This window comes from Chiloscyllium plagiosum, unplaced genomic scaffold, assembly GCF_037043375.1.
Source record: "Chiloscyllium plagiosum isolate Xiang-an unplaced genomic scaffold, Cpla_swu_hap1 HiC_scaffold_50, whole genome shotgun sequence".
In the NCBI taxonomy this organism is placed as follows: Eukaryota; Metazoa; Chordata; class Chondrichthyes; order Orectolobiformes; family Hemiscylliidae; genus Chiloscyllium; species Chiloscyllium plagiosum.
In genome coordinates, this window is record NW_028270188.1 from 47807514 (window position 1) to 47824229 (window position 16716).

Here is a 16716-nt window from a genome sequence, read left to right on the forward strand (position 1 = left end):
TCCAACAATGCCCGCTCCTTCAGCACTGGCCCTCCAACAGTGTGGCACTCCTTCAGTGCTGACCCTCCAACAGTGCCCACTCCCTCAGCATTGACCCTCTTGACAGTGTGGCACTCCCTCAGCACTGACGCTCCAACAGTGTAGTGCTCCCTCAGGGCTGACCCTCCGACAGTGCAACACTCCCTCAGCATGACCCTCTGACAGTGCAGGTACTCCCTCAGCACTGACCCTCCAACTGTCCGGCGCTCCCTCAGCACTGACCCTCCGACAGTGCCCACTCCCTCAGCACTGACCCTCCGACAGTGCGGCACTCCCTCAGCACTGACTCTCCGACAGTGCCCACTCCCTCAGCACTCACCCTCCGACAGTGCGGTGCTCCCTCAGCACTGACCCTCCGACAGTGCCCACTCCCTCAGCACTGACCCTCCGACAGTGCGACACTCCCTCAGCACTGACTCTCTGACTGTGCCCACTCCCTCAGCACTGACCTCCGACAGTGCCCACTCCCTCAGCACTGACCCTCTGACAGTGCGGCGCTCCCTCAGCACTGACCCTCTGACAGTGCGGCGCTACCTCAGCACTGACCCTCCGACAGTGCGGCACTCCCTCAGCACTGACTCTCCGACAGTGCCCACTCCCTCAGCACTGACCCTCTGACAGTGCGACTCTCCCTCAGCACTGACCCTCCGACAGTGTCCACTCCCTCAGCAATGACCCTCTGACAATGTGGTGCTCCCTCAGCACTGACCCTCCGACAGTGCCCACTCCCTCAGCACTGACCCTCCGACAGTGCGACACTCCCTCAGCACTGACTCTCAGATTGTGCCCACTCCCTCAGCACTGACCCTCCGACAGTGCGATACTCTCTCAGCACTGACCCTCCGACAGTGTCCACTCCCTCAGCACTGACCCTCTGATAGTGCGGCGCTCCCTCAGCACTGACCCTCCGACAGTGCGGCGCTCCCTCAGCACTGACCCTCCGACAGTGCCCACTCCCTCAGCACTGACCCTCCGACAGTGCGACTCTCCCTCAGCACTGACTCTCCGACAGTGCCCACTCCCTCAGCACTGATCCTCTGACAGTGCGGCACTCCCTCAGCACTGACCCTCCGATAGTGCGCCGCTCCCTCAGCACTGACGCTCCAACAGTGTAGTGCTCCCTCAGGGCTGACCCTCCGACAGTGCAACACTCCCTCAGCATGACCCTCTGACAGTGCAGGTACTCCCTCAGCACTGACCCTCCAACTGTCCGGCGCTCCCTCAGCACTGACCCTCCGACAGTGCCCACTCCCTCAGCACTGACCCTCCGACAGTGCGGCACTCCCTCAGCACTGACTCTCCGACAGTGCCCACTCCCTCAGCACTCACCCTCCGACAGTGCGGTGCTCCCTCAGCACTGACCCTCCGACAGTGCCCACTCCCTCAGCACTGACCCTCCGACAGTGCGACACTCCCTCAGCACTGACTCTCTGACTGTGCCCACTCCCTCAGCACTGACCTCCGACAGTGCCCACTCCCTCAGCACTGACCCTCTGACAGTGCGGCGCTCCCTCAGCACTGACCCTCTGACAGTGCGGCGCTACCTCAGCACTGACCCTCCGACAGTGCGGCACTCCCTCAGCACTGACTCTCCGACAGTGCCCACTCCCTCAGCACTGACCCTCTGACAGTGCGACTCTCCTTCAGCACTGACCCTCCGACAGTGTCCACTCCCTCAGCAATGACCCTCTGACAATGTGGTGCTCCCTCAGCACTGACCCTCCGACAGTGCCCACTCCCTCAGCACTGACCCTCCGACAGTGCGACACTCCCTCAGCACTGACTCTCAGATTGTGCCCACTCCCTCAGCACTGACCCTCCGACAGTGCGACACTCTCTCAGCACTGACCCTCCGACAGTGTCCACTCCCTCAGCACTGACCCTCTGATAGTGCGGCGCTCCCTCAGCACTGACCCTCCGACAGTGCGGCGCTCCCTCAGCACTGACCCTCCGACAGTGCCCACTCCCTCAGCACTGACCCTCCGACAGTGCGACTCTCCCTCAGCACTGACTCTCCGACAGTGCGACACTCCCTCAGCACTGACTCTCAGATTGTGCCCACTCCCTCAGCACTGACCCTCCGACAGTGCGACACTCTCTCAGCACTGACCCTCCGACAGTGTCCACTCCCTCAGCACTGACCCTCTGATAGTGCGGCGCTCCCTCAGCACTGACCCTCCGACAGTGCGGCGCTCCCTCAGCACTGACCCTCCGACAGTGCCCACTCCCTCAGCACTGACCCTCCGACAGTGCGACTCTCCCTCAGCACTGACTCTCCGACAGTGCCCACTCCCTCAGCACTGATCCTCTGACAGTGCGGCACTCCCTCAGCACTGACCCTCCGATAGTGCGCCGCTCCCTCAGCACTGAACCTCCGACAGTGCGGCGCTCCCTCAGCACTGACCCTCCGACAGTGCCCACTCCCTCAGCACTGACCCTCCGACAGTGCGACACTCCCTCAGCACTGACCCTCCGACAGTGCCCACTCCCTCAGCACTGACCCTCCGACAGTGCGACACTCCCTCAGCATTGACCCTCCGACAGTGCAGCACTCCCTCAGCACTGACCCTCCGATAGTGCGACACTCTCTCAGCACTGACTCTCTGACAGTGCGGCGCTCCCTCAGCACTGACCCTCCGACAGTACGGCGCTCCCTCAGCACTGACCCTCCGACAGTGCAGCGCTCTCTCAGCACTGACCCTCCGACAGTGCAGCGCTCTCTCAGCACTGACCCTCCGACAGTGCGGCACTCCCTCAGCACTGACCCTCCGACAGTGCGGCACTCCCTCAGCACTGACCCTCCGACAGTGCGGCGCTCCCTCAGCACTGACCCTTGGCCAGTGCGGCCCTCCCTCAGCGCTGACCCTTCTGTGTTAGTTTGGTATGCTTCTCCTGTTGGGAATACCAAGTTCAGGATCTGCTTTGCCTGGTTCATGTGAAAACTCACTTTCCCACACTGGCACTGATCGCCTAGCCTCACATTGAGCGACTGACCTCTCTGCTAGCCCGTGCCAGTAAAGTCCGGTAAAATTCCACAACAACAGACTGGATTGGACAATCTCAGGATAGAGCAGACCTCTGTAAATTGGGAGAGATCTCTAACAGTGAAAGTGCCTCTGTTTGGGTTTTTAACAGTATCACCCCGGCTTTGGCTGGGGTCACATTATCTCAATGCCTGTCAATTGCAGGCTCCCAATCGATTGACCTCACTGATTGGGAGTTGGAGTCAGAGCCGGGCCATGAAGTATTTCCAGAAAGGCTTGTCCCAATAACACCATCGACAGGCAAACAGGGCCTACCCATTCCCCCTTCCCTCCCTCTCGCTGCACTTACTTCAGGAAGATGCCACACTTATGGTTGCGATAGTCTCTGTGAGCCACCCAGGAATCCAGTAACATCCTTTTGGGGAACATCCCTTCCGACCGGAAGAGCACAGCAACGTCGTCTGGCTGAAAGATGTTAATGCTCTCTTTGCCTCCCAGTTTCTCCCTGGATACAGCAGGGGGTTAGCGATTACTGAGTCAGCAGCTTGCATCTCCTGAACCAGCACAGCCCACCCTTCTCCCTGAACAGCCGGACTAACAGCAGCATACAGCTGTCTCCTGCACCAGTCAATGCTGGGAAGACATTCACCTGCAGGGACAGCATGTGAGGTCATATCCATCTAGCCCCACATTCGGGGACAAATAGAGGGGGAGTTCTCACCCACCCCACACTCAGGCCAGACCCAGCAGGAGGAATAATCCCCAGACCATAACCCCTGGTCACTGACTCTGTGGCACAGTTCATCCATTAGACTGGAAGGCAAGATTCACAATTCACTTTAAGCATTTACACTCAACAGACTTGTACATGTTGGTGTAGAGACCCTTGCAGTGGATTCTCCAATCCCCCTCCCTATCCCTGTCACCCCCTCCAGCCCCTACAACCCCTCCCTATCCCTGTCACCCCCTCCAGCCCCTACACCCCCTCCCTATCCCTGTCACCCCCTCCAGCCCCTACACTCCCTCCCTATCCCTGTCACCCCCTCCAGCCCCTACACTCCCTCCCTATCCCTGTCACCCCCTCCAGGCCCTACACCCCCTCCCTATCCCTGTCACCCCCTCCAGCCCCTACACTCCCTCCCTATCCCTGTCACCCCCTCCAGCCCCTACACTCCCTCCCTATCCCTGTCACCCCCTCCAGCCCCTACACTACCTCCCTATCCCTGTCACCCCCTCCAGCCCCTACACCCCCTCCCTATCCCTGTCACCCCCTCCAGCCCCTACACTCCCTCCCTATCCCTGTCACCCCCTCCAGCCCCTACACTCCCTCCCTATCCCTGTCACCCCTTCCAGCCCCTACACCCCCTCCCTATCCCTGTCACCCCCTCCAGTCCCTACACTCCCTCCCTATCCCTGTCACCCCCTCCAGCCCCTACACCCCCTCCCTATCCCTGTCACCTCCTCCAGCCCCTACACCCCCTCCCTATCCCTGTCACCTCCTCCAGCCCCTACACCCCCTCCCTATCCCTGTCACCCCCTCCAGCCCCTACACTCCCTCCCTATCCCTGTCACCTCCTCCAGCCCCTACATTCCCTCCCTATTCCTGTCACCCCCTCCAGCCCCTACACTCCCTCCCTATCCCTGTCACCCCCTCCAGCCCCTACACTCCCTCCCTATCCCTGTCACCCCCTCCAGTCCCTACACCCCCTCCCTATCCCTGTCACCCCCTCCAGCCCCTACACTCCCTCCCTATCCCTGTCACCGCCTCCAGGCCCTACACCCCCTCCCTATCCCTGTCACCCCCTCCAGCCCCTACACTCCCTCCCTATCCCTGTCACCCCCCTCCAGCCCCTACACTCCCTCCCTATCCCTGTCACCTCCTCCAGCCCCTACATTCCCTCCCTATCCCTGTCACCCCCTCCAGCCCCTACACCCCCTCCCTATCCCTGTCACCCCCTCCAGCCCCTACACTCCCTCCCTATCCCTGTCACCCCCTCCAGCCCCTACACCCCCTCCCTATCCCTGTCACCCCCTCCAGTCCCTACACTCCCTCCCTATCCCTGTCACCCCCTCCAGCCCCTACACCCCCTCCCTATCCCTGTCACCTCCTCCAGCCCCTACACCCCCTCCCTATCCCTGTCACCTCCTCCAGCCCCTACACCCCCTCCCTATCCCTGTCACCCCCTCCAGCCCCTACACTCCCTCCCTATCCCTGTCACCTCCTCCAGCCCCTACTCTCCCTCCCTATCCCTGTCACCTCCTCCAGCCCCTACATTCCCTCCCTATTCCTGTCACCCCCTCCAGCCCCTACACTCCCTCCCTATCCCTGTCACCCCCTCCAGCCCCTACACTCCCTCCCTATCCCTGTCACCCCCTCCAGTCCCTACACTCCCTCCCTATCCCTGTCACCCCCTCCAGCCCCTACACCCCCTCCCTATCCCTGTCACCCCCTCCAGCCCCTACACTCCCTCCCTATCCCTGTCACCCCCCTCCAGCCCCTACACTCCCTCCCTATCCCTGTCACCCCCTCCAGCCCCTACATTCCCTCCCTATCCCTGTCACCCCCTCCAGCCCCTACACCCCCTCCCTATCCCTGTCACCCCCTCCAGCCCCTACACTCCCTCCCTATCCCTGTCACCTCCTCCAGCCCCTACATTCCCTCCCTATTCCTGTCACCCCCTCCAGCCCCTACACTCCCTCCCTATCCCTGTCACCCCCTCCAGCCCCTACACCCCCTCCCTATCCCTGTCACCCCCTCCAGTCCCTACACTCCCTCCCTATCCATGTCACCCCCTCCAGCCCCTACACTCCCTCCCTATCCCTGTCACCTCCTCCACCCCCACACTCCCTCCCTATTCCTGTCACCTCCTCCAGCCCCTACACCCCCTCCATATCTCACCCCCTCCATCCCCTACACCCCCTCCCTATCTCTGTCACCCGCTCCCTATCTCTGTCACCCCCTCCAGCACCTATACCCCCTCTCTATCTCTGTCACCCCCTCCAGCCCCTACATCCCCTCCCTATCTCTGTCACCCCCTCCAGCCCCTACACCCCCTCCCTATCTCTGTCACCCTCTCCAGTCTCTACACCCCACCTCCCGACCTCTGTCACCCCCTCCCTATCTCTGTCACCTCCTCAGCACCTACAACCCTCCCTATCTCTGTCACCTCCTCCAGCCCCTACACTCCCTCCCTATCCCTGTCACCCCCTCCAGCCCCTACACTCCCTCCCTATCCCTGTCACCCCCTCCAGCCCCTACACCCCCTCCCTATCCCTGTCACCTCCTCCAGCCCCTACACCCCCTCCCTATCCCTGTCACCTCCTCCAGCCCCTACACCCCCTCCCTATCCCTGTCACCCCCTCCAGCCCCTACACTCCCTCCCTATCCCTGTCACCCCCTCCAGCCCCTACACTCCCTCCCTATCCCTGTCACCTCCTCCAGCCCCTACATTCCCTCCCTATTCCTGTCACCCCCTCCAGCCCCTACACTCCCTCCCTATCCCTGTCACCCCCTCCAGCCCCTACACTCCCTCCCTATTCCTGTCACCCCCTCCAGTCCCTACACCCCCTCCCTATCCCTGTCACCCCCTCCAGCCCCTACACTCCCTCCCTATCCCTGTCACCGCCTCCAGGCCCTACACCCCCTCCCTATCCCTGTCACCCCCTCCAGCCCCTACACTCCCTCCCTATCCCTGTCACCCCCCTCCAGCCCCTACACTCCCTCCCTATCCCTGTCACCTCCTCCAGCCCCTACATTCCCTCCCTATCCCTGTCACCCCCTCCAGCCCCTACACCCCCTCCCTATCCCTGTCACCCCCTCCAGCCCCTACACTCCCTCCCTATCCCTGTCACCCCCTCCAGCCCCTACATTCCCTCCCTATCCCTGTCACCCCCTCCAGCCCCTACACCCCCTCCCTATCCCTGTCACCCCCTCCAGCCCCTACACCCCCTCCCTATCCCTGTCACCTCCTCCAGCCCCTACACCCCCTCCCTATCCCTGTCACCTCCTCCAGCCCCTACACTCCCTCCCTATCCCTGTCACCCCCTCCAGCCCCTACACCCCCTCCCTATCCCTGTCACCTCCTCCAGCCCCTACACCCCTTCCCTATCCCTGTCACCTCCTCCAGCCCCTACACCCCCTCCCTATCCCTGTCACCCCCTCCAGCCCCTACACTCCCTCCCTATCCCTGTCACCCCCTCCAGCCCCTACACTCCCTCCCTATCCCTGTCACCCCCTCCAGCCCCTACACCCCCTCCCTATCCCTGTCACCTCCTCCAGCCCCTACACCCCTTCCCTATCCCTGTCACCTCCTCCAGCCCCTACACCCCTTCCCTATCCCTGTCACCTCCTCCAGCCCCTACACCCCCTCCCTATCCCTGTCACCTCCTCCATCCCCTACATTCCCTCCCTATTCCTGTCACCCCCTCCAGCCCCTACACTCCCTCCCTATCCCTGTCACCCCCTCCAGCCCCTACACTCCCTCCCTATCCCTGTCACCCCCTCCAGTCCCTACACTCCCTCCCTATCCCTGTCACCCCCTCCAGCCCCTACACCCCCTCCCTATCCCTGTCACCTCCTCCAGCCCCTACACCCCCTCCCTATCCCTGTCACCCCCTCCAGCCCCTACACTCCCTCCCTATCCCTGTCACCCCCTCCAGGCCCTACACCCCCTCCCTATCCCTGTCACCCCCTCCAGCCCCTACACTCCCTCCCTATCCCTGTCACCCCCCTCCAGCCCCTACACTCCCTCCCTATCCCTGTCACCCCCTCAAGCCCCTACATTCCCTCCCTATCCCTGTCACCCCCTCCAGCCCCTACACCCCCTCCCTATCCCTGTCACCCCCTCCAGCCCCTACACTCCCTCCCTATCCCTGTCACCTCCTCCAGCCCCTACATTCCCTCCCTATTCCTGTCACCCCCTCCAGCCCCTACACTCCCTCCCTATCCCTGTCACCCCCTCCAGCCCCTACACCCCCTCCCTATCCCTGTCACCCCCTCCAGTCCCTACACTCCCTCCCTATCCATGTCACCCCCTCCAGCCCCTACACTCCCTCCCTATCCCTGTCACCTCCTCCACCCCCACACTCCCTCCCTATTCCTGTCACCTCCTCCAGCCCCTACACCCCCTCCATATCTCACCCCCTCCATCCCCTACACCCCCTCCCTATCTCTGTCACCCGCTCCCTATCTCTGTCACCCCCTCCAGCACCTATACCCCCTCTCTATCTCTGTCACCCCCTCCAGCCCCTACATCCCCTCCCTATCTCTGTCACCCCCTCCAGCCCCTACACCCCCTCCCTATCTCTGTCACCCTCTCCAGTCTCTACACCCCACATCCCGACCTCTGTCACCCCCTCCCTATCTCTGTCACCTCCTCAGCACCTACAACCCTCCCTATCTCTGTCACCTCCTCCAGCCCCTACACTCCCTCCCTATCCCTGTCACCCCCTCCAGCCCCTACACTCCCTCCCTATCCCTGTCACCCCCTCCAGCCCCTACACTACCTCCCTATCCCTGTCACCCCCTCCAGCCCCTACACCCCCTCCCTATCCCTGTCACCCCCTCCAGCCCCTACACTCCCTCCCTATCCCTGTCACCCCCTCCAGCCCCTACACTCCCTCCCTATCCCTGTCACCCCTTCCAGCCCCTACACCCCCTCCCTATCCCTGTCACCCCCTCCAGTCCCTACACTCCCTCCCTATCCCTGTCACCCCCTCCAGCCCCTACACCCCCTCCCTATCCCTGTCACCTCCTCCAGCCCCTACACCGCCTCCCTATCCCTGTCACCTCCTCCAGCCCCTACACCCCCTCCCTATCCCTGTCACCCCCTCCAGCCCCTACACTCCCTCCCTATCCCTGTCACCCCCTCCAGCCCCTACACTCCCTCCCTATCCCTGTCACCTCCTCCAGCCCCTACATTCCCTCCCTATTCCTGTCACCCCCTCCAGCCCCTACACTCCCTCCCTCTCCCTGTCACCCCCTCCAGCCCCTACACTCCCTCCCTATCCCTGTCACCCCCTCCAGTCCCTACACTCCCTCCCTATCCTAGTCACCCCCTCCAGCCCCTACACCCCCTCCATATCCCTGTCACCTCCTCCAGCCCCTACACCCCCTCCCTATCCCTGTCACCCCCTCCAGCCCCTACACTCCCTCCCTATCCCTGTCACCGCCTCCAGGCCCTACACCCCCTCGCTATCCCTGTCACCCCCTCCAGCCCCTACACTCCCTCCCTATCCCTGTCACCCCCCTCCAGCCCCTACACTCCCTCCCTATCCCTGTCACCCCCTCCAGCCCCTACATTCCCTCCCTATCCCTGTCACCCCCTCCAGCCCCTACACCCCCTCCCTATCCCTGTCACCCCCTCCAGCCCCTACACTCCCTCCCTATCCCTGTCACCTCCTCCAGCCCCTACATTCCCTCCCTATTCCTGTCACCCCCTCCAGCCCCTACACTCCCTCCCTATCCCTGTCACCCCCTCCAGCCCCTACACCCCCTCCCTATCCCTGTCACCCCCTCCAGTCCCTACACCCCCTCCCTATCCCTGTCACCCCCTCCAGCCCCTACACTCCCTCCCTATCCCTGTCACCCCCTCCAGCCCCTACACCCCCTCCCTATCCCTGTCACCCCCTCCAGTCCCTACACTCCCTCCCTATCCCTGTCACCCCCTCCAGCCCCTACACCCCCTCCCTATCCCTGTCACCTCCTCCAGCCCCTACACCCCCTCCCTATCCCTGTCACCTCCTCCAGCCCCTACACCCCCTCCCTATCCCTGTCACCCCCTCCAGCCCCTACACTCCCTCCCTATCCCTGTCACCCCCTCCAGCCCCTACTCTCCCTCCCTATCCCTGTCACCTCCTCCAGCCCCTACATTCCCTCCCTATTCCTGTCACCCCCTCCAGCCCCTACACTCCCTCCCTATCCCTGTCACCCCCTCCAGCCCCTACACTCCCTCCCTATCTCTGTCACCCGCTCCCTATCTCTGTCACCCCCTCCAGCACCTATACCCCCTCTCTATCTCTGTCACCCCCTCCAGCCCCTACATCCCCTCCCTATCTCTGTCACCCCCTCCAGCCCCTACACCCCCTCCCTATCTCTGTCACCCTCTCCAGTCTCTACACCCCACCTCCCGACCTCTGTCACCCCCTCCCTATCTCTGTCACCTCCTCAGCCCCTACAACCCTCCCTATCTCTGTCACCTCCTCCAGCCCCTACACTCCCTCCCTATCCCTGTCACCCCCTCCAGCCCCTACATTCCCTCCCTATTCCTGTCACCTCCTCCAGCCCCTACACCCCCTCCATATCTCACCCCCTCCATCCCCTACACCCCCTCCCTATCTCTGTCACCCTCTCCCTATCTCTGTCACCCCCTCCAGCCCCTACACCCCCTCCCTATCTCTGTCACCCTCACCAGTCTCTACACCCCCCTCCTGACCTCTGTCACCCCCTCCCTATCTCTGTCACCTCCTCAGCCCCTACAACCCTCCCTATCTCTGTCACCTCCTCCAGCCCCTACACCCCCTCTCTACCTCTGTCACCCCCTCCAGTCTCTAGACTCCCTCCCTATCCCTGTCACCCCCTCCAGCCCCTACACCCCCTCCCTATCCCTGTCACCTCCTCCAGCCCCTACACCCCCTCCCTATCCCTGTCACCCCCTCCAGCCCCGACACCCCCTCCCTATCCCTGTCACCCCCTCCAGCCCCTACACTCCCTCCCTATCCCTGTCACCCCTTCCAGCCCCTACACCCCCTCCCTATCCCTGTCACCCCCTCCAGTCCCTACACTCCCTCCCTATCCCTGTCACCCCCTCCAGCCCCTACACCCCCTCCCTATCCCTGTCACCTCCTCCAGCCCCTACACCCCCTCCCTATCCCTGTCACCTCCTCCAGCCCCTACACCCCCTCCCTATCCCTGTCACCCCCTCCAGCCCCTACACTCCCTCCCTATCCCTGTCACCCCCTCCAGCCCCTACACTCCCTCCCTATCCCTGTCACCTCCTCCAGCCCCTACATTCCCTCCCTATTCCTGTCACCCCCTCGAGCCCCTACACTCCCTCCCTATCCCTGTCACCCCCTCCAGCCCCTACACTCCCTCCCTATCCCTGTCACCCCCTCCAGTCCCTACACTCCCTCCCTATCCCTGTCACCCCCTCCAGCCCCTACACCCCCTCCATATCCCTGTCACCTCCTCCAGCCCCTACACCCCCTCCCTATCCCTGTCACCCCCTCCAGCCCCTACACTCCCTCCCTATCCCTGTCACCGCCTCCAGGCCCTACACCCCCTCCCTATCCCTGTCACCCCCTCCAGCTAGTACACTCCCTCCCTATCCCTGTCACCCCCCTCCAGCCCCTACACTCCCACCCTATCCCTGTCACCCCCTCCAGCCCCTACATTCCCTCCCTATCCCTGTCACCCCCTCCAGCCCCTACACCCCCTCCCTCTCCCTGTCACCCCCTCCAGCCCCTACACTCCCTCCCTATCCCTGTCACCTCCTCCAGCCCCTACATTCCCTCCCTATTCCTGTCACCCCCTCCAGCCCCTACACTCCCTCCCTATCCCTGTCACCCCCTCCAGCCCCTACACCCCCTCCCTATCCCTGTCACCCCCTCCAGCCCCTACACCCCCTCCCTATCCCTGTCACCCCCTCCAGCCCCTACACTCCCTCCCTATCCCTGTCACCCCCTCCAGCCCCTACACCCCCTCTCTATCCCTGTCACCCCCTCCAGTCCCTACACTCCCTCCCTATCCCTGTCACCCCCTCCAGCCCCTACACTCCCTCCCTATCCCTGTCACCCCCTCCAGCCCCTACACCCCCTCCCTATCCCTGTCACCCCCTCCAGCCCCTACACCCCCTCCCTATCCCTGTCACCCCCTCCAGCCCCTACACTCCCTCCCTATCCCTGTCACCCCCTCCAGCCCCTACACCCCCTCTCTATCCCTGTCACCTCCTCCAGCCCCTACACCCCCTCCCTATCCCTGTCACCTCCTCCAGCCCCTACACCCTCTCCCTATCCCTGTCACCCCCTCCATCCCCTACATTCCCTCCCTATTCCTGTCACCCCCTCCAGCCCCTACACTCCCTCCCTATCCCTGTCACCTCCTCCAGCCCCTACACCCCCTCCCTATCCCTGTCACCCCCTCCAGTCCCTACACTCCCTCCCTATCCATGTCACCCCCTCCAGCCCGTCCACTCCCTCCCTATCCCTGTCAACTCCTCCACCCCCACACTCCCTCCCTATTCCTGTCACCTCCTCCAGCCCCTACACCCCCTCCATATCTCACCCCCTCCATCCCCTACACCCCCTCCCTATCTCTGTCACCCTCTCCCTATCTCTGTCACCCCCTCCAGCACCTATACCCCCTCTCTATCTCTGTCACCCCCTCCAGCCCCTACACTCCCTCCCTATCCCTGTCACCGCCTCCAGGCCCTACAACCCCTCCCTATCCCTGTCACCCCCTCCAGCCCCTACAGTCCCTCCCTATCCCTGTCACCCCCCTCCAGCCCCTACACTCCCTCCCTATCCCTGTCACCCCCTCCAGCCCCTACATTCCCTCCCTATCCCTGTCACCCCCTCCAGCCCCTACACCCCCTCCCTATCCCTGTCACCCCCTCCAGCCCCTACACTCCCTCCCTATCCCTGTCACCCCCTCCAGCCCCTACACCCCCTCCCTATCCCTGTCACCCCCTCCAGTCCCTACACTCCCTCCCTATCCCTGTCACCCCCTCCAGCCCCTACACCCCCTCCCTATCCCTGTCACCTCCTCCAGCCCCTACACCCCCTCCCTATCCCTGTCACCTCCTCCAGCCCCTACACCCCCTCCCTATCCCTGTCACCCCCTCCAGCCCCTACACTCCCTCCCTATCCCTGTCACCCCCTCCAGCCCCTACACTCCCTCCCTATCCCTGTCACCTCCTCCAGCCCCTACATTCCCTCCCTATTCCTGTCACCCCCTCCAGCCCCTACACTCCCTCCCTATCCCTGTCACCCCCTCCAGCCCCTACACTCCCTCCCTATCCCTGTCACCCCCTCCAGTCCCTACACTCCCTCCCTATCCCTGTCACCCCCTCCAGCCCCTACACCCCCTCCCTATCCCTGTCACCTCCTCCAGCCCCTACACCCCCTCCCTATCCCTGTCACCCCCTCCAGCCCCTACACTCCCTCCCTATCCCTGTCACCCCCTCCAGGCCCTACACCCCCTCCCTATCCCTGTCACCCCCTCCAGCCCCTACACTCCCTCCCTATCCCTGTCACCCCCCTCCAGCCCCTACACTCCCTCCCTATCCCTGTCACCCCCTCCAGCCCCTACATTCCCTCCCTATCCCTGTCACCCCCTCCAGCCCCTACACCCCCTTCCTATCCCTGTCACCCCCTCCAGCCCCTACACTCCCTCCCTATCCCTGTCACCTCCTCCAGCCCCTACATTCCCTCCCTATTCCTGTCACCCCCTCCAGCCCCTACACTCCCTCCCTATCCCTGTCACCTCCTCCAGCCCCTACACCCCCTCCCTATCCCTGTCACCCCCTCCAGTCCCTACACTCCCTCCCTATCCATGTCACCCCCTCCAGCCCCTACACTCCCTCCCTATCCCTGTCACCTCCTCCACCCCCACACTCCCTCCCTATTCCTGTCACCTCCTCCAGCCCCTACACCCCCTCCATATCTCACCCCCTCCAGCCCCTACACCCCCTCCCTATCTCTGTCACCCTCTCCCTATCTCTGTCACCCCCTCCAGCTCCTATACCCCCTCTCTATCTCTGTCACCCCCTCCAGCCCCTACATCCCCTCCCTATCCCTGTCACCCCCTCCAGCCCCTACACTACCTCCCTATCCCTGTCACCCCCTCCAGCCCCTACACCCCCTCCCTATCCCTGTCACCCCCTCCAGCCCCTACACTCCCTCCCTATCCCTGTCACCCCCTCCAGCCCCTACACTCCCTCCCTATCCCTGTCACCCCTTCCAGCCCCTACACCCCCTCCCTATCCCTGTCACCCCCTCCAGTCCCTACACTCCCTCCCTATCCCTGTCACCCTCTCCAGCCCCTACACCCCCTCCCTATCCCTGTCACCTCCTCCAGCCCCTACACCCCCTCCCTATCCCTGTCACCTCCTCCAGCCCCTACACCCCCTCCCTATCCCTGTCACCCCCTCCAGCCCCTACACTCCCTCCCTATCCCTGTCACCCCCTCCAGCCCCTACACTCCCTCCCTATCCCTGTCACCCCCTCCAGCCCCTACATTCCCTCCCTATCCCTGTCACCCCCTCCAGCCCCTACACCCCCTCCCTATCCCTGTCACCCCCTCCAGCCCCTACACTCCCTCCCTATCCCTGTCGCCTCCTCCAGCCCCTACATTCCCTCCCTATTCCTGTCACCCCCTCCAGCCCCTACACTCCCTCCCTATCCCTGTCACCCCCTCCAGCCCCTACACCCCCTCCCTATCCCTGTCACCCCCTCCAGCCCCTACACCCCCTCCCTATCCCTGTCACCCCCTCCAGCCCCTACACTCCCTCCCTATCCCTGTCACCCCCTCCAGCCCCTACACCCCCTCTCTATCCCTGTCACCCCCTCCAGTCCCTACACTCCCTCCCTATCCCTGTCACCCCCTCCAGCCCCTACACCCCCTCCCTATCCCTGTCACCTCCTCCTGCCCCTACACCCCCTCCCTATCCCTGTCACCTCCTCCAGCCCCTACATTCCCTCCCTATTCCTGTCACCCCCTCCAGCCCCTACACTCCCTCCCTATCCCTGTCACCTCCTCCAGCCCCTACACCCCCTCCCTATCCCTGTCACCCCCTCCAGTCCCTACACTCCCTCCCTATCCATGTCACCCCCTCCAGCCCGTCCACTCCCTCCCTATCCCTGTCAACTCCTCCACCCCCACACTCCCTCCCTATTCCTGTCACCTCCTCCAGCCCCTACACCCCCTCCATATCTCACCCCCTCCATCCCCTACACCCCCTCCCTATCTCTGTCACCCTCTCCCTATCTCTGTCACCCCCTCCAGCACCTATACCCCCTCTCTATCTCTGTCACCCCCTCCAGCCCCTACACTCCCTCCCTATCCCTGTCACCGCCTCCAGGCCCTACACCCCCTCCCTATCCCTGTCACCCCCTCCAGCCCCTACAGTCCCTCCCTATCCCTGTCACCCCCCTCCAGCCCCTACACTCCCTCCCTATCCCTGTCACCCCCTCCAGCCCCTACATTCCCTCCCTATCCCTGTCACCCCCTCCAGCCCCTACACCCCCTCCCTATCCCTGTCACCCCCTCCAGCCCCTACACTCCCTCCCTATCCCTGTCACCTCCTCCAGCCCCTACATTCCCTCCCTATTCCTGTCACCCCCTCCAGCCCCTACACTCCCTCCCTATCCCTGTCACCCCCTCCAGCCCCTACACCCCCTCCCTATCCCTGTCACCCCCTCCAGCCCCTACACCCCCTCCCTATCCCTGTCACCCCCTCCAGCCCCTACACTCCCTCCCTATCCCTGTCACCCCCTCCAGCCCCTACACCCCCTCCCTATCCCTGTCACCCCCTCCAGTCCCTACACTCCCTCCCTATCCCTGTCACCCCCTCCAGCCCCTACACCCCCTCCCTATCCCTGTCACCTCCTCCAGCCCCTACACCCCCTCCCTATCCCTGTCACCTCCTCCAGCCCCTACACCCCCTCCCTATCCCTGTCACCCCCTCCAGCCCCTACACTCCCTCCCTATCCCTGTCACCCCCTCCAGCCCCTACACTCCCTCCCTATCCCTGTCACCTCCTCCAGCCCCTACATTCCCTCCCTATTCCTGTCACCCCCTCCAGCCCCTACACTCCCTCCCTATCCCTGTCACCCCCTCCAGCCCCTACACTCCCTCCCTATCCCTGTCACCCCCTCCAGTCCCTACACTCCCTCCCTATCCCTGTCACCCCCTCCAGCCCCTACACCCCCTCCCTATCCCTGTCACCTCCTCCAGCCCCTACACCCCCTCCCTATCCCTGTCACCCCCTCCAGCCCCTACACTCCCTCCCTATCCCTGTCACCCCCTCCAGGCCCTACACCCCCTCCCTATCCCTGTCACCCCCTCCAGCCCCTACACTCCCTCCCTATCCCTGTCACCCCCCTCCAGCCCCTACACTCCCTCCCTATCCCTGTCACCCCCTCCAGCCCCTACATTCCCTCCCTATCCCTGTCACCCCCTCCAGCCCCTACACCCCCTTCCTATCCCTGTCACCCCCTCCAGCCCCTACACTCCCTCCCTATCCCTGTCACCTCCTCCAGCCCCTACATTCCCTCCCTATTCCTGTCACCCCCTCCAGCCCCTACACTCCCTCCCTATCCCTGTCACCTCCTCCAGCCCCTACACCCCCTCCCTATCCCTGTCACCCCCTCCAGTCCCTACACTCCCTCCCTATCCATGTCACCCCCTCCAGCCCCTACACTCCCTCCCTATCCCTGTCACCTCCTCCACCCCCACACTCCCTCCCTATTCCTGTCACCTCCTCCAGCCCCTACACCCCCTCCATATCTCACCCCCTCCATCCCCTACACCCCCTCCCTATCTCTGTCACCCTCTCCCTATCTCTGTCACCCCCTCCAGCACCTATACCCCCTCTCTATCTCTGTCACCCCCTCCAGCCCCTACATCCCCTCCCTATCTCTGTCACCCCCTCCAGCCCCTACACCCCCTCCATATCTCACCCCCTCCATCCCCTAC

At 63.5% G+C, this 16716-nt stretch overlaps 1 protein-coding gene across 1 annotated transcript in view; it reads right to left on the minus strand.

Moving 5' to 3' along the window:
• Positions 1-16716, minus strand: part of LOC122545957 (cytochrome P450 11B, mitochondrial-like) — a 60130-nt gene that overhangs the window by 39082 nt on the left and 4332 nt on the right. The window contains exon 2 of the mRNA XM_087985105.1: positions 3373-3528. Within this exon, the coding sequence (XP_087841231.1) occupies positions 3373-3528 (156 nt within the window). The remainder of the gene's footprint in view (positions 1-3372; positions 3529-16716) is intronic.